The sequence below is a fragment of the Conger conger genome, chromosome 2 (genome assembly GCF_963514075.1).
Source record: "Conger conger chromosome 2, fConCon1.1, whole genome shotgun sequence".
Classification (NCBI taxonomy): domain Eukaryota; kingdom Metazoa; phylum Chordata; class Actinopteri; order Anguilliformes; family Congridae; genus Conger; species Conger conger.
In genome coordinates, this window is record NC_083761.1 from 27,724,879 (window position 1) to 27,743,790 (window position 18,912).

At 42.2% G+C, this 18,912-nt stretch overlaps 1 protein-coding gene across 3 annotated transcripts; it reads left to right on the forward strand.

Moving 5' to 3' along the window:
- The first annotated feature begins 204 nt into the window (after positions 1–204).
- Positions 205–16,022, forward strand: cdk5rap3 (CDK5 regulatory subunit associated protein 3). 3 transcript variants are annotated; one of them, XM_061231993.1, is made up of 14 exons: positions 205–349; positions 701–778; positions 1,188–1,319; positions 1,791–1,891; positions 2,004–2,052; positions 3,135–3,313; positions 4,306–4,442; positions 5,104–5,248; positions 7,295–7,396; positions 7,779–7,860; positions 10,161–10,249; positions 13,606–13,811; positions 14,778–14,949; positions 15,885–16,022. In XM_061231993.1, the coding sequence occupies exons 3-14, from the start codon at positions 1,277–1,279 to the stop codon at positions 15,948–15,950; spliced, it is 1,371 nt and encodes a 456-aa protein (XP_061087977.1). In that variant the 5' UTR covers positions 205–349; positions 701–778; positions 1,188–1,276; the 3' UTR covers positions 15,951–16,022. The 3 variants fall into 3 exon arrangements, with proteins under 3 accessions (XP_061087977.1, XP_061087976.1, XP_061087978.1); XM_061231992.1 differs by having other exon boundaries at positions 733–778; XM_061231994.1 differs by lacking the exon at positions 701–778.
- Positions 16,023–18,912: the final 2,890 nt, after the last annotated feature.

The window sequence follows — 18,912 nt, forward strand, 5'->3', positions numbered from 1 at the left end:
AAATATTACCACTAAATTGACGTTATTTGCATTTTCATCCTATGTATTTGCAGGATGGCACAGAACTGTGGAAAGAGGATGCGATTTCCTCACGTGACTACTCCCACTCCGTCGCAGTAGGTGGCAGTATGCATCTATCGCCGCTAAAATGACCTCTATAAAAACTAGCTGAAGAATAGTACTTGCTTCATGATTGGTGTATCACATGTTGACGTGTCATTTGTTGTAAACACCCCACTGCTCATTCAGGGGATCATGGTAGATGTGAAAGCATGAAGCTTTGGCATCTTTGGTTATGTTTTGATTGCAGACGGAGACAGCAGCTGTAATTAAAAAAGGAACCATGGATGTACGTAAAAATTTATTTAAACGATTACGTAGTTTTCCAACTTGCTCGCTATTTTAACTTACTTGCCAGCTACACTTTTCATTTAATTTGCGAGAGGGCCCAGGATATATTCACGTCATTGAGTTAACTTAGCTCGTTGCATAACGTTAGCATTGTAAGGATTAATAAATGTCCGCCTATAAGCATTCAGCGTCTGTCGTTCTGTATCACGAGTTTGCTTGTTACTGTTGGTATTGATTTGATACTGTAGTTGATTTTAAACCGTTTTGTCTATTTTCTTCTGAATGTCTATGATTTTTATTTTATTTTGTTAAATCTTGTGCTTATGGTTTTTTCACTTACCCTTTTTAGTGGAAAATTAAAACTTGAAGTTGTCTCCACAGAATGTTCAAAATCTTCCCATTGACATACAAACCAGCAAACTCCTCGGTAAATACTATTTTTGTCCGAATTTAATGTGTCGATATTCTGCGGCTATTTACATTCAGATTATGGTTTGATTAACCATACTTTAGACCACTGGATAGGTATGTCAAATGTAGATCATAAACTCATGTTCATGTGCTTGAGAAAATCACGTTGTTGATTCGATTTATTATTTTTAAAGAATCCAGCTATTATTGAAGAGGTGCGCTAGTAATGGTTGATTACTTTGATTACTTGGGCGGATCATATTCTCTATTTTGGGCATTAGCAATTTCCTATTCTATGACACTATACGTGATTGATTGATTCATAAATATACCATATACTTGTTATAATTGGTATAAAATTCCCTTTTCCTTGGATTGTCATGTTTTTCATGACTCAGTTTTCCTGATTTCCTCGCTTCCTGTAGATTGGCTGGTGGACCGACGGCATTGCAACCTAAAGTGGCAAAGTGCAGTGCTGGCCATTCGGGAGAAGATCAATGCTGCCATCCAGGATATGCCTGAAAATGAGGAGATCAAACAGCTGCTCTCTGGATCCTGTGAGTCCCAGACCTGTGCCCCTGTACCCACTCCTGTCTCTGCAAAGGCCACCATCACAATTATGCAATGGTGTAAATGTCACCTATCACTGGTGCACTTTATTTTCTCATTCCACTGTATCATATCCTCATAAGCACAAATCTGTGTGGTCCATGGTATTACATGGTTAACCCATGTATGGGATAAAAGCTGTTCAGATGTTTTTCTTGCAGAACGAAAGTTCATGATATCATCTCGCATACATTTTCTGCATGTGTACTGAATAAGCTGTCCATTTAGAGTCATCCATATTTCCATTCAAAAACTCAATGTGTAGGTATGCAGATAACATTATTTGCAACCAAGTTGTGTAAATCCACAACAATCCAAAACAATGAAACATTTTTAATAAAAAATGTGGAGTTGATGGTACTGTAACAGTTATGAAACGGTGCCAACAATGCCTACCATGTGTTACTGTCTTGCTACAGACATCCACTATTTTCACTGCCAACGGATCGTCGAAATTCTCAAAGGGACAGAGGCCTCCTCAAAGAATATATTCGGCAGATATTCCTCCCAGAGGATGAAGGTGCGAAATGGACATTTCCACCATCTTCTCTTCTTGTCTTTGTTTCCAGATATGTATTAATTTCTTTGCAGCTGTATTGATTCATGCTGTACTCTGCATTTCCTAACTGTAGGACTGGCAAGAAATAGTGACCCTGTATGAAAAGGACAATAATTACCTTGGTAAGTATGACTGCTTTGTAGAGAAATATATTCTGGCATTTGCTGTGTGTGGGCGGGAGAGTGTTGTGAGTGTGGAAATAAAGTCCATAGAAGGCTTATTACAATTGCTTATTTGATCCTTCCCTGTCTTCTTGTTCCTTAACATAGAGGTCGAGGAAATTCCAGTCTATTAAATGTTCTTTCAAGGAGCTAAGTGCCAGGAGCTAGGAGGCTCCCAAAGTTTTTTTTAAGCAAGGAAACATAAGCGTAACCTTCCTTTCCTTGCCTTCCCTGGGTGGAGCAAGGAAGGAAGGAAAGCAAGGAAAAGAAGAAAGGTGAAAAATAAGCCATTGGAATGAGTCATCTGTGTCGTACTACTGTGTGACTGTGACTGTGTGTAATTACTTTTTCAAAACAAATTGAATTATTACATTTCAAATTATTTTTTATTGAACCAGGCCTAATTTGATACAATGTAATTTGGTGACAAGTTTGGTGTTTTGTTGAGACTATTTCCCAACAGTCAGATAGGACATGATCTGATTTGTTTTATTGCATCATTCCACTGTTAGAAGCTTAAAATAATGTATAAATATTTTATTTGCTATTTCCTGCAGTTGAAACACCTGTTCCACACACCTCTACACTGCTGAAATAATTAGTTTTCAGGATGAGAGGTGGTTCTCTTGAGAAATATTTACCATGTTATCAGTGGCCAGATCAGTCGTTGGTCCTATCTATATTCCATATCTCTATAAACATGACCTTGTATATATATGGGCATTTGTGCTGTATATGTGTGTGTATGTACTGCACTGTACAGTACAGTACACTACATGTGTGTATCTGAACGTGTGTACTTAAGTGTGTGTAGTATACATGTGTGTACTTATATGAACACGTATACTAAATGTGAATGTGTACTGTACATGTGTATATGGCTGTGTGTACTGTATGTGGCCATGTACATTATATGTGTGTATATGAGTGTGTACTGTATGTGCGTGTATATTGCTGTGTATACTATATGTGTGTATATGAGTGTGTACTGTATGGGCGCGTGTACTGTACATGTGTGTTTACCTGTCCCTCTCTGGATGAAGCGGAGGTGGCCAGCCTGCTGGTGCGCAGTGTGAGCTACGAGGGCCCCTCTATGCGCCGGCAGGTGGCCAAGGCTAAGCAGCTGCAGCAGGAGCTCAGCCGACGGGAACTGGAGTGCCAGAGCGGGGCCGCCGACATGAGGGAGAGATTCTACGCTTCCTGCAAGCAGTACGGCATCACGGTGGGGACACACAGCGCAGAACTGCACTCACCTTTTCTCGGCCTCCGACTAGCTGCAGACAAAAGCACGGTTGTTTGCCATACCGGACGGTCTCCACAGATGAAGTAGAATGCGTTTGCAATGCTGAACACGCGTACCAGAGACTCTGTTACAATACTGCTGTGTTACCGTGTGTGGCTCTGCTCTTTGCATTGTGCTCCATCTCTGTGAGTGTGTACTGTGCTCTTTGCACTGTGTTCTATATCTGTGAGTGTGTATTGTGCTCTTTGCACTGTGCTCTATCTCTGTGAGTGTGTACTGTGTTCTTTGCACTGTGCTCTATCTCTGTGAGTGTGTACTGTGCTCTTTGCACTATGCTCTATCTTTGAGTGTTTACTGTGCTCTTTGCATTGTGCTGTATTTCCATTTGTATCAACTGTGCTTTGTTTGTACTGTGCTCTGTTGGATTGTTGGATTCTTTCCATTTACAAGTTTTTTGCTTTCTATTGTGCTGTGTTTCGCTGTAGTGAGTGTGCTGCTCTATTGTGTGCAATCCTCATTCTCTTGGCTGTGCTCTATTGCCTTCTTCTCGCTGTGCTCTCTTGTAGGTTGTACCTATGCTGTATTGTTGTAACTGTGCTGTTTTGCCTTCCGTACCACCATCCAGCTGCCTGTGTTGTATAGGTCTCTGCTATATCATATTCCACTTTCCTGTGCTGTATTGTATTGTAGCAGACCTTAGTCAATTACGTAATTGTTTTGGATTCCAATACTTTTTAACATTTTACTGAGTGTGTCTGGCATATTGGAACCTGTGAACCTATTACTCTCAAAAAGTGCAAACCCCACATTCTGGTCCTCTTGGTTGGCTCAATTGTAGTAGGCAAGGTCAATCGAGCACAGAAAAGTTCTAAAACAATTTATGTATTTTTAAGCCAGATCTGGATTGCAGGTGTCTGTGCTATACTACTGTGTACTGTTTTTCTGTGCCCTGACTCCACATTCTGTCCAAGGGCGAGAATGTGGCGCGGGAGCTGCAGGCCCTGGTGAAGGACCTGCCCTCAGTGCTGGAGCAGCTGGGAAAGGAGGCAGCTTGTCTGGAGGAACCAATCCAGCTCTACAGCGCCTTCACGTGCTTCGTCTGCGAGTGGTGAGTACCCCAACCAGGAGAAACACCTACAGTACAGCAACTCCAGATATACCCTGGCCAGCACAGACTAACAAACACCTACAGTGCAGCAACTCCAGATATACCCTGACCAGGACAGACTAACACCTACAGTACAGCAACTCCAGATATACCCCGACCAGGACAGACTAACACCTACAGTACAACAACTCCAGATATACCCCGACCAGGACAGACTAACACCTACAGTACAGCTACTCCAGATATACCCAGAGCAGGACAGACCAACACCGACAGTACAACAACTCCAGATATACCCCGAGCAGGACAGACCAACACCTACAGTACAACAACTCCAGATATACCCCGACCAGGACAGACTAACACCTACAGTACAGCTACTCCAGATTTACCCCGACCAGGACAGGCTAACACCTACAGTACAGCTACTCCAGATGTACCCCGACCAGGACAGACCAACACCTACAGTACAACAACTCCAGATGTACCCCGACCAGGACAGACTAACACCTACAGTACAACAACTCCAGATATACTCCAGATCCTGACTAACAAATGCTTACAACGACTCCAGATATACACCAGACTATTCTGAAGCACCTGAGAAGCCGACCGTCCATTACTTTTGACATTGACATTCTCACTGTCTGTGTGCCCGCAGGTCTGAGCCCGTAGTGCCCATGTTGACCTTCGTCCAGCAGAGAGGGAACACGACTGTTTATGAATGGCGCACGGGCAGCCCGCCCTCTGTCACCGAAAGGCCCAAAGTGGAAGAGGCACCCCCGGACACCGTCACAGAGGAAATGGTGAGCTTGCACTTCTACAATTTAGGCATTCAGCAGAAGCTTTTGGTTAAAAAGGTACAATTTAGGGAAGCACAATAATATCGGGGTTCTATCAGTATTATTTGATAATAGCATTGTTGGCCAACAAGCTAAGATGAGCTATGTAATGGGCCAATATGATCATGCAGCATAAATATACCAGAGAAGTGGCATCTTTGCTGTGCTTTTGATGCTGTAAATTATCTGTCATGCTATGAAAAAAGGGACTTTAAGCAAAAATATGGATTTTGGGATGGCTAGGGTGACTGGAAATAGATCTGTTTTGACACTGTTGCCATCCATAGTAGTCTCTAAGCAAAGTGCTTTGAACAGCTCACCGGTCATTATAGTCACTAAAGTTACAGTAGCTAAAGTTATTAGCCAGCTAGTTACCTTTAACAAAATTAACCTTATAATTAAGTTATACCCTTAGTTTCAGTTAAGTTACCTGAAACACAATCAGTTTGATACTAGCTAAAAAAGTTATGTTAACGGTCGTTAGCTAGCTAACTAACATTAGCTTATGGGAAAGTGAGGTAAATCTATTGCAAAAAAGTTATTGTGAGGCAATACACATAAAAACTGTAAATTGTATAAACATATAGCTAAATTGTTTGTACCGCCACCACTGGCACAACAAGTCATCTCGAGGAGCAGACAGAGCAGATGACATAGCTTTGGGAAAATGGGAAAATCTTAACATTAACCAGTGTGTATGGGAAAAGTTCACTTTAAAAAAATTATAATTTAAAGCATAGTGTCACTATCAATTGTAAAAACCAATTTAATTTCAAAGACACGATAAAAATGGGAAATTCACTCCCCTAAATCACACATTGTAGTGACCACAATGAAGTGCTACTTTTCCTGTTGTAGATCTGCAGGCTACGGCAGCAAAGCGGCCGAAGTCTCAATCAACAGAGAACAGATCTATTAGTAGCCATCCCAAAATTTGATGTTGCTTAAAGTCCCTAATAGTGTAATCCTAGTCCTCATTTCCAAACCTCTTTTAGTTATGATCTATTTTTATATGTGTCCTTTTATCAGCCAAACCCACAAGCAAAGCTCTGTGAGCTCATGTTCTCTGCTTAATCATAAAGTAAGCAAGTTAACCTATTTTGTTGACATATTCCACATTTTTCCTTCATATGTTTAAGTCACATTTATGTTCAAGTCACATATCTGTCATTGACATCTGCCCCCAAATTACCCCTAGATACGGCTAGAAAACAACCATTAGAGAGCCTAATAGTGTCACAGTGATGACGTCATTTTGTAGGCCAACCCTACAGTTTAAAACTAATCTTCAGTGTTGGCCAATAAGCTAAGATGGGCTATATAATGGGCCAGTATGATCATGCAGCATTTTTACAGTGATGACATAAATTTGTAGGCCAACCCTACAGTTTCTTTCACCTTTTACCATTGCAGTTTCAATATGGCAAGTCGTTAGCAACTTTTTTAAAGCACATAACAGCTTTGGATTTCATGGCTGAGATATTAACAGATGTAACTTAACTTGTAGAACAAAATATGAACCTCAGCGTATGTTAACCACGGACCTTATATTCAGCAGAAATCAAAATCCCTATGGCAAAAAAAGCATGGGAAATCTGCCAAAGTAACTCTGAAAACTGTCTTCTGGGTTTTAGGACTACAAACTGTAGCACTCAATAAATGAAAATAGATGAAAAGCAACAATAAAATCAATTAAATGATTCCAGACAATGATTGTTATTGCGCTAAAACAATATTCAGTTATTATGGTTGTGGTTTATTGCCAAGTTCTACATTTAGACCCCTGTTACTTGTTTCTTTATTGTGAGATTTGACTATTCTTGGCATAGCTTATGATATGAACCTACTAGTTCTAACAGAACAGTACACATTAGAAGCAGCCAATAATCTAAATCTGGCACAGGCTAGATGGGAATTGGCAATGTTCATAAATGTGTGTTGTATTGCTCTCTTTTCTGTGTGTGTGTGTGTGTGTGTGTGTGTGCATGTGTGTATGTGTGTGTATTGCAGATTGACTGGGGTGAACTGGGCACTGCTGAGGGAGCAGGGGATTTTGGGATTTCCGTGGAGGACGGGGTCAACTGGGGCATCAGTTTGGAGCCTAGCACAGAGGTGAGGTGGACATAAGAGTCTTCATGCCTCCCACTGAACTAAAGGTGTCATCCTGTTCCAGTCATATCCTTATATCTCCCACACACTCCATACAGAGTCTCAGGCCTGTGGCTGGAAAAAGTAAGTTGTTGTTAAATGAGCCTCAGGTTCACCACTAGCATACTTTTTCATTAACGCTAACACATAGTCCTACACTAATTTTTAGTTCATTTTTTTAAATGCAGAAAGTACATTATTCTATGAAGGTTCCACTCATGGCTAAAGGCCCTTCCACAAAGGCCCTTCCTTTCTGTTTCTATCTCCATGTATAGCACATGGTGTTTCAGATCTATATGTAATGTGCTATACAAAGAAAGTTCTGCTTGCTTGCTTCTCTCTGTAGGAGACTGGTTCAGATGGCATTGACTGGGGTGCAGGTGATGCAGCTCCAGTGGAGATTGAAGTTGTGGATATGGGCACAGACTGTAAGACATCTGCAGATTTTACACTTGAGAATACCTTTGCATGAATGAAGGCGATCCAGATAATTATTATTATTATTATTATTATTATTATTATTATTATATATATACATTTCTGTGCTGTACTAATCTTGCCTAGTGCAATTGAGCCAACCGAGAGGACCGGAAGGTGGGGTTTGCACTTTTTGTCATAGGTTCTAATACACCAGACAAGCTATGGAAAACGTACAAAAGTATTTGACCCTGGTCTGTCTGAATATTTTGTCCGTTTTTAGCTGTTTGGCTTGAGTTATACCCTATGTCCACAGGATGGCAGCGTTTCAACTTTAATTACAGAGCGCAGATATCCCAGAAATCTGATTTAGATATTGAAATAATGCTATAAGCACAAATTGGTTGCCACTGCTACTAGCACTATTAGATATACAATACATTCATATGAATGAACACTGTTTCTGAACTGAAGTCAACAGGAAATCAAGTATACGAAGCCACTGTGGGTGTAGTTCTCCTTCGAGCCAGCAGAGGGCAGTGGCACATTTGCAGTGCAGTCAGATGCCCTTGCAGGTGGAGCATCGGTGGGCAGGGAGCCAGCATTGGCACGGCACGCGGGCACTTGGTATTCTGAAGGGACGCCCGTATCTGCAGTGCTGCCAACAGGAACTTTCTAGCAATTAGGCCAACCTGCTTCTTGGCCTGGATGCAAAGACCCCATGCTGCGGTTGTAGACAGGCTCTTTCACTTCGTTTACACAGCGGTTCTACTCTGGGCCTGGTGCATTTCGCTGGAGAGGTCTGCCTCCAAGAGGCCGGACTACCGGAGGGTAGCCTGTAAGGTGGTCTTAATTATTGTCTGTAGCTATATTGCTTTTATTACTTCGAAGTTACTTTTATTTCTCTAGGAGAGGCCTGTAAACATGCTCTCACTGTCTCAATGACCACTTTATTAGGTATTTATTCAAAAAATAATAATTAACTTCTATTGCCCATCCACTTCAAAGTTCGACATCTTGTGTGTTCAGAGATGCTCTTCTGCATACCGATGTTGTAATGTGGTTATTTGAGTTGCTGTCATCTTGCTCTCTGCTTGAACCAGCTTGGCCATTCTCTGACCTCTCCCATTAACAAGGCATTTCACCCACAGCACTGCCATGCACTGGATGTTTTTTTCTTTTTTCTTACTCTGGAAACTCTGTTGTACGTGAAAATCCCAGGAGATCAGCCGTTTCTGAGATATTCAAACAACCCTGCATGGCACCAACAATCATTCCAAAGTCACTCGAATCACATTTCTTCCCCTTATTGATGTTTAGTCTGAAGAACAACTGAAACTCTTGACCATGGCTCCTTGCTTTTATGCATTCAGTTGCTACCGCACAATTGGCTGATTAGATATTTACAATAACGAATGTACAAAGTTGTCTCTGAGTGCATGTTGTGTAACATTGTCTGTGATGTGTGATTGTTTGAAAATGAAGCCAAGTCTAAAGTCTGTAACTGAGTATGCTTGGCATTTGCCAAATCGGAATTAATCATTATTAAACTGCGAGTACTTTACCCCCTGCAGTCATTTTAAAATGATCTTGCTGGTGCCAACCTCAATAATATATAGCACAGAAGGTGCAGCTGATCTTGGTTGAACTTGAAAGAAGAAAGTATCCATGATCCGTGTTCTTAACTTTTTATACTTGCCTGAATATTTAAAGATTGTGCATCAGTTCTCCACTTTTGTCTGATCTTTAAAAACATTGTGCAATGAAATTATTGCAGTACCAAAGAAAGCAAATACTGCAATATGAACTCAGTTTTATTCAGTTGATTTGAACCTGAAATCAACAAAATTCTTACGCTGCTCTCTTACACTACAGAAGGATATGGTATCGCTCTTTGGAAACTGCATTCATTGATGTGGCATTTCACAGTCACAATATTTCGGTGGTTCTTGATTTGGTCTACACTTCATTCAATACTTGGAACAAGTTCTTGGTCCAAGCCTTTCAATCATTGGCCTAGCATTTTTTAATATATGGTGTTTTATTGTTTGTCCTGTGTTTCATGTTTGCATATGTACACGTATATATTTCGGCACAAATATTGTTGTTAGATGTTACAGTGTGACACCCTTCTCATACCAAATTTTTAATCAGAATGTACCAGTTTATTCTGAATGAGGTGCTTATGTGAAGCATTGTATTATCATTAGGATATTATTAAGATTATTAATGGAGTATTAGACTAGACTCCATGTAAATGCAGCTCTTGTTGGGTCACTATGTTAGCGTAACTTTAGCTTTGTGTTTCCAGGCCCTGAAGGCGTGGCCAGAGGAGAGGACGCCCTCTCTCTGCTGGAGAATCCAAAGACACGCGGCCAGTTCATCGATGAACTCATGGAGGTATGGAGCCATTATCCAGTCACCCATACTGTCGCATGTTATCGTAATGCTATATGGAGATGGAAAAATGTACTCTCGTTGGGGAATCTTTTATTCATTATTGTTAAATCTGCTGCACGCTGATATTTATTTTTGCAATGTTCCTAGTCTGAAGACTAGGAGAAATTCACAGGCACATCACTCTCTGTTAGCGTGTTTAGCATATGGATTTCCTCTGATTCAAGCGTATATGACCGCAAATCATATGTCGTCATGTTAGAATTGGATGATGTCGTGGCCTTTCAAGCTACACACTTGATTTGAGTTGCAGGAATAATTGTAACTAGTGCTACACGCAACATAAATCTGAAGGATCTTGTTTCATCCATTTTATTTTCCTTCTTGTATACATATACAGGACGAGGGCTGCTTGATTATGGCAAAAATCATAATCACGATTATTATTTTGGTTAAATTATTTTTTGGTTACTTATTGAGTTTGGGAACAACGTGCATTTATACTTTAAACTTTTAACTTTAAAACTATGTATATTCCATCTTTCTCAAGATTTGCATATTGACATGAGTTACTTTGACTGGTGATTAGTTTTCGTTAAGCCAAGAGAACGATACCATTCCTTTATTTGGGCTATGCATTTAAATAGACGCCATGCGCTGGATTTACAACGCAAGAAAAAAACGAGAACATTACTAAACGGAATGCAGCACAAAAATTGTTTTATCTTGATTTTCTTGTTTTCATAATTGTCTGCAGTCAAAATTTAAAATAACATTTGATGAATCGCCCAGCCCTGTACAATGCTTTAATGAAAATCCATGCATGGGTGAACGTACAACACCCTTAAGTCCAAGTGCATGAATTTTCCAAGTTTTTTACTATACTTGTTATTGGATATTATATATGTTAACCTAAATACGTAGTCACCTCTGAAATTATTGGTCCCCATGGTAAAGAGGAGCATTGTTTTCTTGGTGCAGCTATAGGTACACTTCAGCAGTGTCCATAGAACATATTAAGCAGACTGGTGATGAACAAAAACAAGGCTCACGATGTAAAGCTTATAATCAACCAAAGGCCTTCGCTGCATCCAAACCTGGGTCAAATATATAATTCAAGTACTTCACTACGCTTTAATGGGCGTGTCTGATTTATTGGAACATATGCAATGCCCTTAAAAAGTGCCAACCCCACCTTCTGGTCCTCTCGGTTGGCTCAATCGCACCAGGCAAGATCAGTTGAACACAGAGGAGTATTTGAACCCAAATCAATTACATCACAATCACATCTGAACTGGTTTATTTGCATTGTAGGCTGTGGGCCAGGCTATCTCCTGCTCTTCAGTGTAGTGCTTTGTGAGCCAAAGTCAGTCCAGTGTTAAAGGCTCACACGCATCCGCATTCTCTTCCTGGTTCTAAAATGCCCATAAAACGTTGGCAAAGAGCAGTGATGTAGGTTTTTTTTATTTTTTTATCCCTAACCCCTCCGCCTCCTTTGGTCTGCTCTCTGTGTTAACATTTAGCAACGTCATGCGATAATGCAAAATCATGTGACATGTCACATGGGAAATCGTTTTGCAGACAGTTCGGAAAAATAGCAGTTAATAATAATAATAATAGATTTTATTTGTGGGCGCTCACGGACACCTTACAAGACACAGTAAAAACATCATATAAAAACTAATCAATCAATAGCACCAACATGTTATATACAACAAGACATAAAATTATCAACATAAAACATAAAACTCATCAAGCAGGGTCAGGTTAAATATGTCAGTGTGAAAAGGTGTGTCTTGAGTCTAGATTTAAAAGTGAGGAGAGTGTCAATGTTGCGAATGTCTTGTGGCAGAGAGTTCCAGAGGCGGTGGGCAGAACGACTAAAGGCTCTAGATCCCATGGTGGTCAGGCGGGGGGCAGATGGTGTGGCAAGTAAGGAGGCAGAGGAGGATCTGAGAGTACGTGAGGGAATGTGGCTATGGAGGAGTTCAGAGAGATATGAAGGTGCCATGTTATGAAGGGCTTTGTATGTGAGCAGCATGATCTTAAAATCAATACGGGATTTAACTGGGAGCCAATGAAGTTGCTGGAGAACTGGAGTGATGTGATCAATGGAAGTAGTTCTGGTGATGATACAGGCAGCTGAGTTCTGGACCAGTTGAACTTTATGGAGACACTTGCGTGAAAGACCAAAGAGGATGGAGTTGCAATAATCAATACGGGATGTAACCAGGGCGTGGACAAGAATGGCAGTGCTGGTAGGTGTAAGTGATGGGCGAAGACGATTAATATTGCGTAAGTGGAAGTATGCAGACCGAGTAACATTATTGATGTGTTTTCAAAGGATTCAAAGGATAATGTGCCGTCAAGGATGACACCCAGACTCTTAACCTGAGGGGAAGGGGAGACTGTGGAGTTGTCAATGGTGAGGGAGAAACTGTCAGATTTAGCCAAAATGGATTTGGTGCCAACGAGGAGAACCTCTGTTTTTTCACTGTTGAGCTTTAGAAAGTTGATTGAGAACCAGGATTTGATTTCCAGCAAGCAATCGGAGAGGGAAGTGGGCGGAAGAGCGGAGGTGGGCTCAGTGGACAGATAGAGCTGGGTGTCATCCGCGTAGGAATGAAACTGAATCCCATATTTCCTGAAAATATTGCCAAGGGGTAGGAGATAAGTAATAAATAGGAGGGGGCCCAAAACAGAACCCTGGGGAACACCGGTGGTTACTGGAGTGGGCTGTGATTTCAGATTTTTGAGTTGGACAAACTGAGTGCGGCCAGAGAGGTATCATGTAAACCAGACAAGAGAGGTGCCAGTGATTCCAAATGATGCTAGTCTCTCAAGGAGGATGTTATGTGAGATGGTATCAAAGGCTGCAGACAGATCGAGAAGGACAGGTATGGTTAAGAGCCCAGAATCAGCTGCCATTAATAGATCATTTGTGATTTTCACCAGGGCTGTCTCCGTACTGTGGAAGGAGCGAAAACCAGATTGGAATTGCTCAAACAGATTATTGTTGGTCATGTGGGCTTGTACCTGACTTGTTAGGCTTGTTAGACCCTAAAACATACATACTTACATACAAAATTGCAATAGTTTTTGATGAATCCATATGGAGCATTAATCGAAAGCTCCAAAATGATATGAAAAGACGAAAGACACAAAAAATATGCGTGTGGGCATTTAACCGGCGAGCACTGGTAGCGGTCCAAACGATCTGACGTCCGACTGAGCGCTAATCAGAGATCAGGCTCCGTGTGACGAGGACACGTATAGAGGCGGCGGTTTGGAGCCGGGCTCTTGGCGCACAGCGTCCCTGGGTGATGATGCGCGTCTGACCCCGTCTCTCCTCCGGGCAGCTGGAGCTGTTCCTGTGCCAGCGGCTGAACGAGATGGCCGAAGAGGCGGACGTGGTGGCCATGAGCCAGTTCCAGCTGGCGCCCGCCGTCATCCAGGCTCAGACCAGGGAGCGGGTGGAGGGCACCCTGGGGGCGCTGCGCTCCCTGCTGCAGCGGCTGACCAACGTGCGCATGCAGCACCTCTTCATGATCCAGGCCTCGCCACGGTCAGCCAATCGGAGCGCGCAGCAGTCATTCGCCTCCAATCAGAATGCGCCGTAGTGACTCCTCTCCCCTAACAACACAACTCCACAATGACTCCTCCCTAATCACAATGCAACATAGTAACTTCACTCGACTTTAATGACCTAAGTTACAAAAGTCTCTCAAGCATTATTGATGGAATGCCAGAAAATCATTGTAAATGTGATATACAATCAGTGAGTAATGTGTGATTATTTGCGTCACCTTCCAGTCAGCTTTGACCAGTCTGGCCATTCTCTGATCTCTCTCATTAACAAGGTGTTTCTGCCTGCAGAACTGCTGCTCACTGGATGTTTTTCGCACCATTCTCTGCAAAATCTAGAGATTTTGTGCATGAAAATCCCAGGAGATCAGCAGTTACTGAGATACTCAAACCACCCTGTCTGCCATCAACAATCATTCCACAGTCAAATTCACTGAGATCACATTTTTCCCCATTCTGACAGTTGATGTGAACATTAACTAAAGCTTGTAATTGCATGATTCTATGCACTGTACTTCTGCCATACGATTGGCTGATTAGATAATCGCATTAATAAATAGGTGTACTGGTGTTCCTAATAATGTGCTCAGTGAGTGTATGTACTGTATATTACTGTATGCAACATACAATATTAGGACATTTCCTGGATTTACAGAATCTGTTGCATGAGTTTGTGCTTTATAGTGCAGTTTTAATATTAGAGACTAACTGCTGCCTCAATTTATAATATCACGTCTCTGAGGTTTCATATGAAGAAAGTTTGCATTTGTATGTCAGTGGTTGTCTTCTAAGTTTGTTTGCATGTGTGTTTTTGCATTTGCATGTGTGTGTGTGCGCGTTCGTGTGCGTGTGTGTGTGTGCGCGTTCGCGTGCGTGCGCGCGTGCGTGTGTGTGTGCGCGCGTGCGTTTGAGCGTGTGTGTGTGCGCGCATGCGTCTGTCTCTCAGGTACGTGGAGCGTGTGTCGGAGGTCCTGAGGCAGAAGCTAAAGCAGGCAGACATCCTGCTTCTGAAACGGGGCACTCTGGCAGAGCAGAGGCAGGAAGCTCTGGAGGAACAGGGCAAGCTGGAGCCCCGCATCGACCTGCTGGCTGCCCGCACCCGGGAGCTGCAGAAACTGGTAACCTCTACGGCTGCTCTGGGGTGACGGGGTGGAGAGAGGGCACGAGGGAGGTGGCTGAGAGGAGAGACCGGGGGAAAGGGTGGAGCTGATATCAGTGGGGCTTGGGTGAAGTGGGGGTGGATACATTACATTACATTTCATTTAGCAGACGCTTTCATCCAAAGCGACGTGCAAGACAAGTGTATGTCAATAGCAAACTAGAGAACAGGTTGGAAAAGCTACAATTCAAAGAAACAGCCATGTGCATCATTTTCTGTACATACTGGCAAATAGGCCAAGTCAGTAAGGAACTACAGTACCGAGGTAAATACGAATGCAAATACAATACAAATACAAATGCAACTAGATTAGAGTACAAAGTACCATAAGGCGTTAAACAATTCAGATAGGTGTAGGTTAGGTTAGGTTGGTTAATATTTGTCAGTTGGGATTGCGACCTGTATTGCGACCCGCCTCTCCAATGTCAGCCTGGCGTAGTGAGATTGAGTGCTGATGTTTAATGGTTTTATAGCCAGGTTCAGCCCTAGATATTTCTCCCAGTGGCCAAGAAGGAATAGATGTTCCTCCTTCTGGCAAGTCACCCTCTTCCCTTCTGTGTTGAGCTGTCTACCATCCCTGGTACACTGCCTCCCACCCAGACCACGGTCAAATAAGTAATTGTTTTTGATTCAAATACTTTTCTACCCTTTAGAAAAGTACCCTGAGCTTGTCTGGTGTATTGGAACCTATGAAATACTCTCAAACTCCACCTTCTGGTTCTCTTGGTTGGCTCAGTTGAACCTCCAAGATCAGTCGAGTACAGGAAAGTATTTGAATGCAAAATGCAGATGATCCTATCATGTCGCTCCTACATCCCCGTCTCTCTCACTGTCTCCCTCCGGTGGCTGAAATGTGTAACATCTTTCCCCGTGTCTCGCGATTGTGTCTCACAGATCGAAGCAGACATCTCGAAGCGCTACAACAACAGGCCGGTCAACTTGATGGGTGTCATTGTGTGATCGCAAGGATACCTTCATACGCGCAACCATTCTTTCTCCGTCATCAATAAATTATTGTCACTTTGAAGTAAAGCATTGTGTCAGATGTGTTCAATTCGTTTTACTGAGCTGTTTTCATTGAATTCACATTTGCACCGCACAATATACAGTCAGTTGCAAAAGTTCGTGAACAATGCTGCAAAATAATTTTGACATAGAAACACATTAAACTATGTAAAAAGAACTGTTGCTGCTCGATTAGATAATTCTTAAATATGTTACTTAAATATATTTGGCATGGGTTTTTTGCAGTTTTATTCTTAGAAAATCACATAATGTCAAGTGACAAAACTAACCTTGGTGTGATTTGCAGTTGACCCACTGACCTACTCACATTATCAATACCTCTGTTGTGCCAGTTGAATGAAACCAAAGTATGAAGCGATCATGATTTCGGTGAACTGGTTGCAGTTCTGATTTCATTTTTTGGTTCTTGATTTTCATCCACAACATTGCAAAAATTAACCTATGAGCTCAGTAACATCATATGACACAGCAAACTGAACAAACACATAGCCTACTAAAAGGCAACAGATCTTTCACCAGTACCGTGTCTTTATCTACAGGGCTGACAAAACACTTTTCTGTCCTCAAGCCAGTAAAACACAGGTGCAGCGCATAACCCTTTTTACGGTCGGTGTAATATAAATTATTCACAGTTCCTCAGGAGGGCCTCGTTCATGTAGTCACGTACAATTCCGATGCTAGTTTTTTGCAACAACAAAAAAAGTCAGTGTGACAAAAGGTTTAAACTCTCTTTTCTCGTTAACAGTCTGCGCTTGGGGATCGTGGGTGTGTTAACAACCCCTCCCCCGCTCCGCATCCCTCTCCCCGGGCGGCCGTTTGGCGGATGCCCTCTGCGCGGGCGCGGTGCCACCCGGCTGCCCCGAGGTGCCCGGCGGGGGCCGGAGAGGCTGGAGCACCACGGCCGATGGGCAGACATTAGCGTCGGCACACACGCGGCCGGACTCCGCTCATCTCCATAAATCCCATCACGCCCTAATGTGCTGTCATCGACTCCCCCGCAGTCCATCCATTGCTCCGACGCTTCCGGGCAATGGCGCTACGTTCTGTGCGATTTTTGCTTTCGCCGTGGAAAACCTCTGCCTCACGCTTCCCAGGAAAATGTTCGTTTTGGGGAACGTAGGCATCCGAATACAGATGGGTATGACTGTTTCACCTGCCCCAACCTCACCTCCACCCCACTACTCCAGACAGGAAACTGAAACAACATAAGGATAATGGTGATACGGAGAGGGAAGAACTGATCTTAGACCAGCACTCACCCTTTCTTTCACAAATTGTTAAATAGCTTGATTTACAGCTATTTATCTGTAAATCTAAGAGCTAATGAGGCCCTTGATCCTGAATGGCTTGAAGCTTCAAGACTGAAAATACTGACTGGATTGACAGAAATAAAGTTTTCAAGCAGCTTTTTATTGATGTTCAATTTCAGCTCCCACTGTTTCAGTTCTATGATAAAGCTGCTTCTGCCAAGAATGCTAGTGATTGAGGATGAAAATGCAAAATGAGAAACCTCAGACACCTTTTATGCTCAGCCTTGCATGGTTAAGAATAGAGTTTATGGAGCAACACATAGAATTGCCATTAAATATAAGATGAAGATAAAATGCCCAATTAAATATTACATTGAGAGATGTAGATGTTGTATAGATCACTGAACAAGCATGCAAAAGAAATAACATACAGATTCTGAGATATACATACACATCTTTGGCTATCCAGTCAGTTCATTTTCATGGTCAGTTTCAGTGCAGAATACATATAGATTTTATTGCAAATCTACAAATCTCAACCCACAGAGCTCAGTGCTACCTGGCCATTAACACCCATGTTTTTCACAGTCCATATGCTGTATCTATATATTCAGCACACCTTTTTGAATCTTCCCCGCTGATACTTCACTGTCTGAAAAGAGCACTGCTCCCAGTGGTCAGATGATGAGAAGTTTTAGTGATGACGATGACCTATCTGTTGTTCTCCAGGGGACCACAAGGGGGCACATCAAACCTCCAGTGGTGCTCCTCTCCTCTGCACCAAACTTGTAATAAGTTTAATGCCTGACCTTGAAGCTACGAAGCGGTGATACTTAAATCAGTCCATGCGCATGTGTGTACTGCATTTTTTAATTCCACTTGCTTCTAATAGTTTTTGCCTTTGACTGTCATTGTTCAAAGACATGAGATCCTCACATCATGTACAGCAAGAAGGGTAACATCTACTTCCACTATCGTGGGTGTTGCACAACAGCAACATTACACCAAAACTCTCGCTACAAAGTTCAATCAGCCAAATGTGTTTAGTACTGTATTGTTTGACCACCTAAAAGTGACTGTCAGAAAGTAAAGGTTCATATAGTCTAAATTGGAAAAATTCTCTAGAGCACCAATGATAATGTAGATTCCCGGCAATATGTTTAATATAGTCTCTTAAGGACTGTAAATTAAAAGCAAGTGGCCCAATTATAGAGTTAAGATTTTAATTTTCTCTGGATCAGAAGGAACCCCCTATGGCCTACTGAGGTCAGACCAGGGTGAAATACGTAATTGTTTTGGATTCAAATACTTTTCTATGATTTACTGAGCTCGCCTGGTGTATTGGAACCTATCAAACACTCTCTGGTCCTCTAAATTGGCTAATGTGCACTAGGCAGGCATGATCAAATGAGCAGTAATCAAATATAAGTATTTCAATCCAAAACAATCACGTAATTGACGTAATTGACAATCACGTCTGACTGAGGTGTCAAGGCCAAATCCTAACTATTGCCAACCATACTTTCCTCACAGGTCACCATTAAAGACAGTAATAGCGCAGTGAAAAACTGTCAGCCTCTGGAGGAAATAGCTCAACTTGATTTCTCATGTCAGCCTTTGTAGGGCCGGTTTGCCGCAGAATGTCT

Bases quoted from the DNA above. Each gene is read 5' to 3' on its own strand.
- cdk5rap3 (XM_061231992.1), top strand. The intron at 2,053-3,134 runs GTAAGTATGACT...CTCTGGATGAAG, and splicing joins AAAGGACAATAATTACCTTG to CGGAGGTGGCCAGCCTGCTG. The intron at 3,314-4,305 runs GTGGGGACACAC...ATTCTGTCCAAG, and splicing joins GCAAGCAGTACGGCATCACG to GGCGAGAATGTGGCGCGGGA.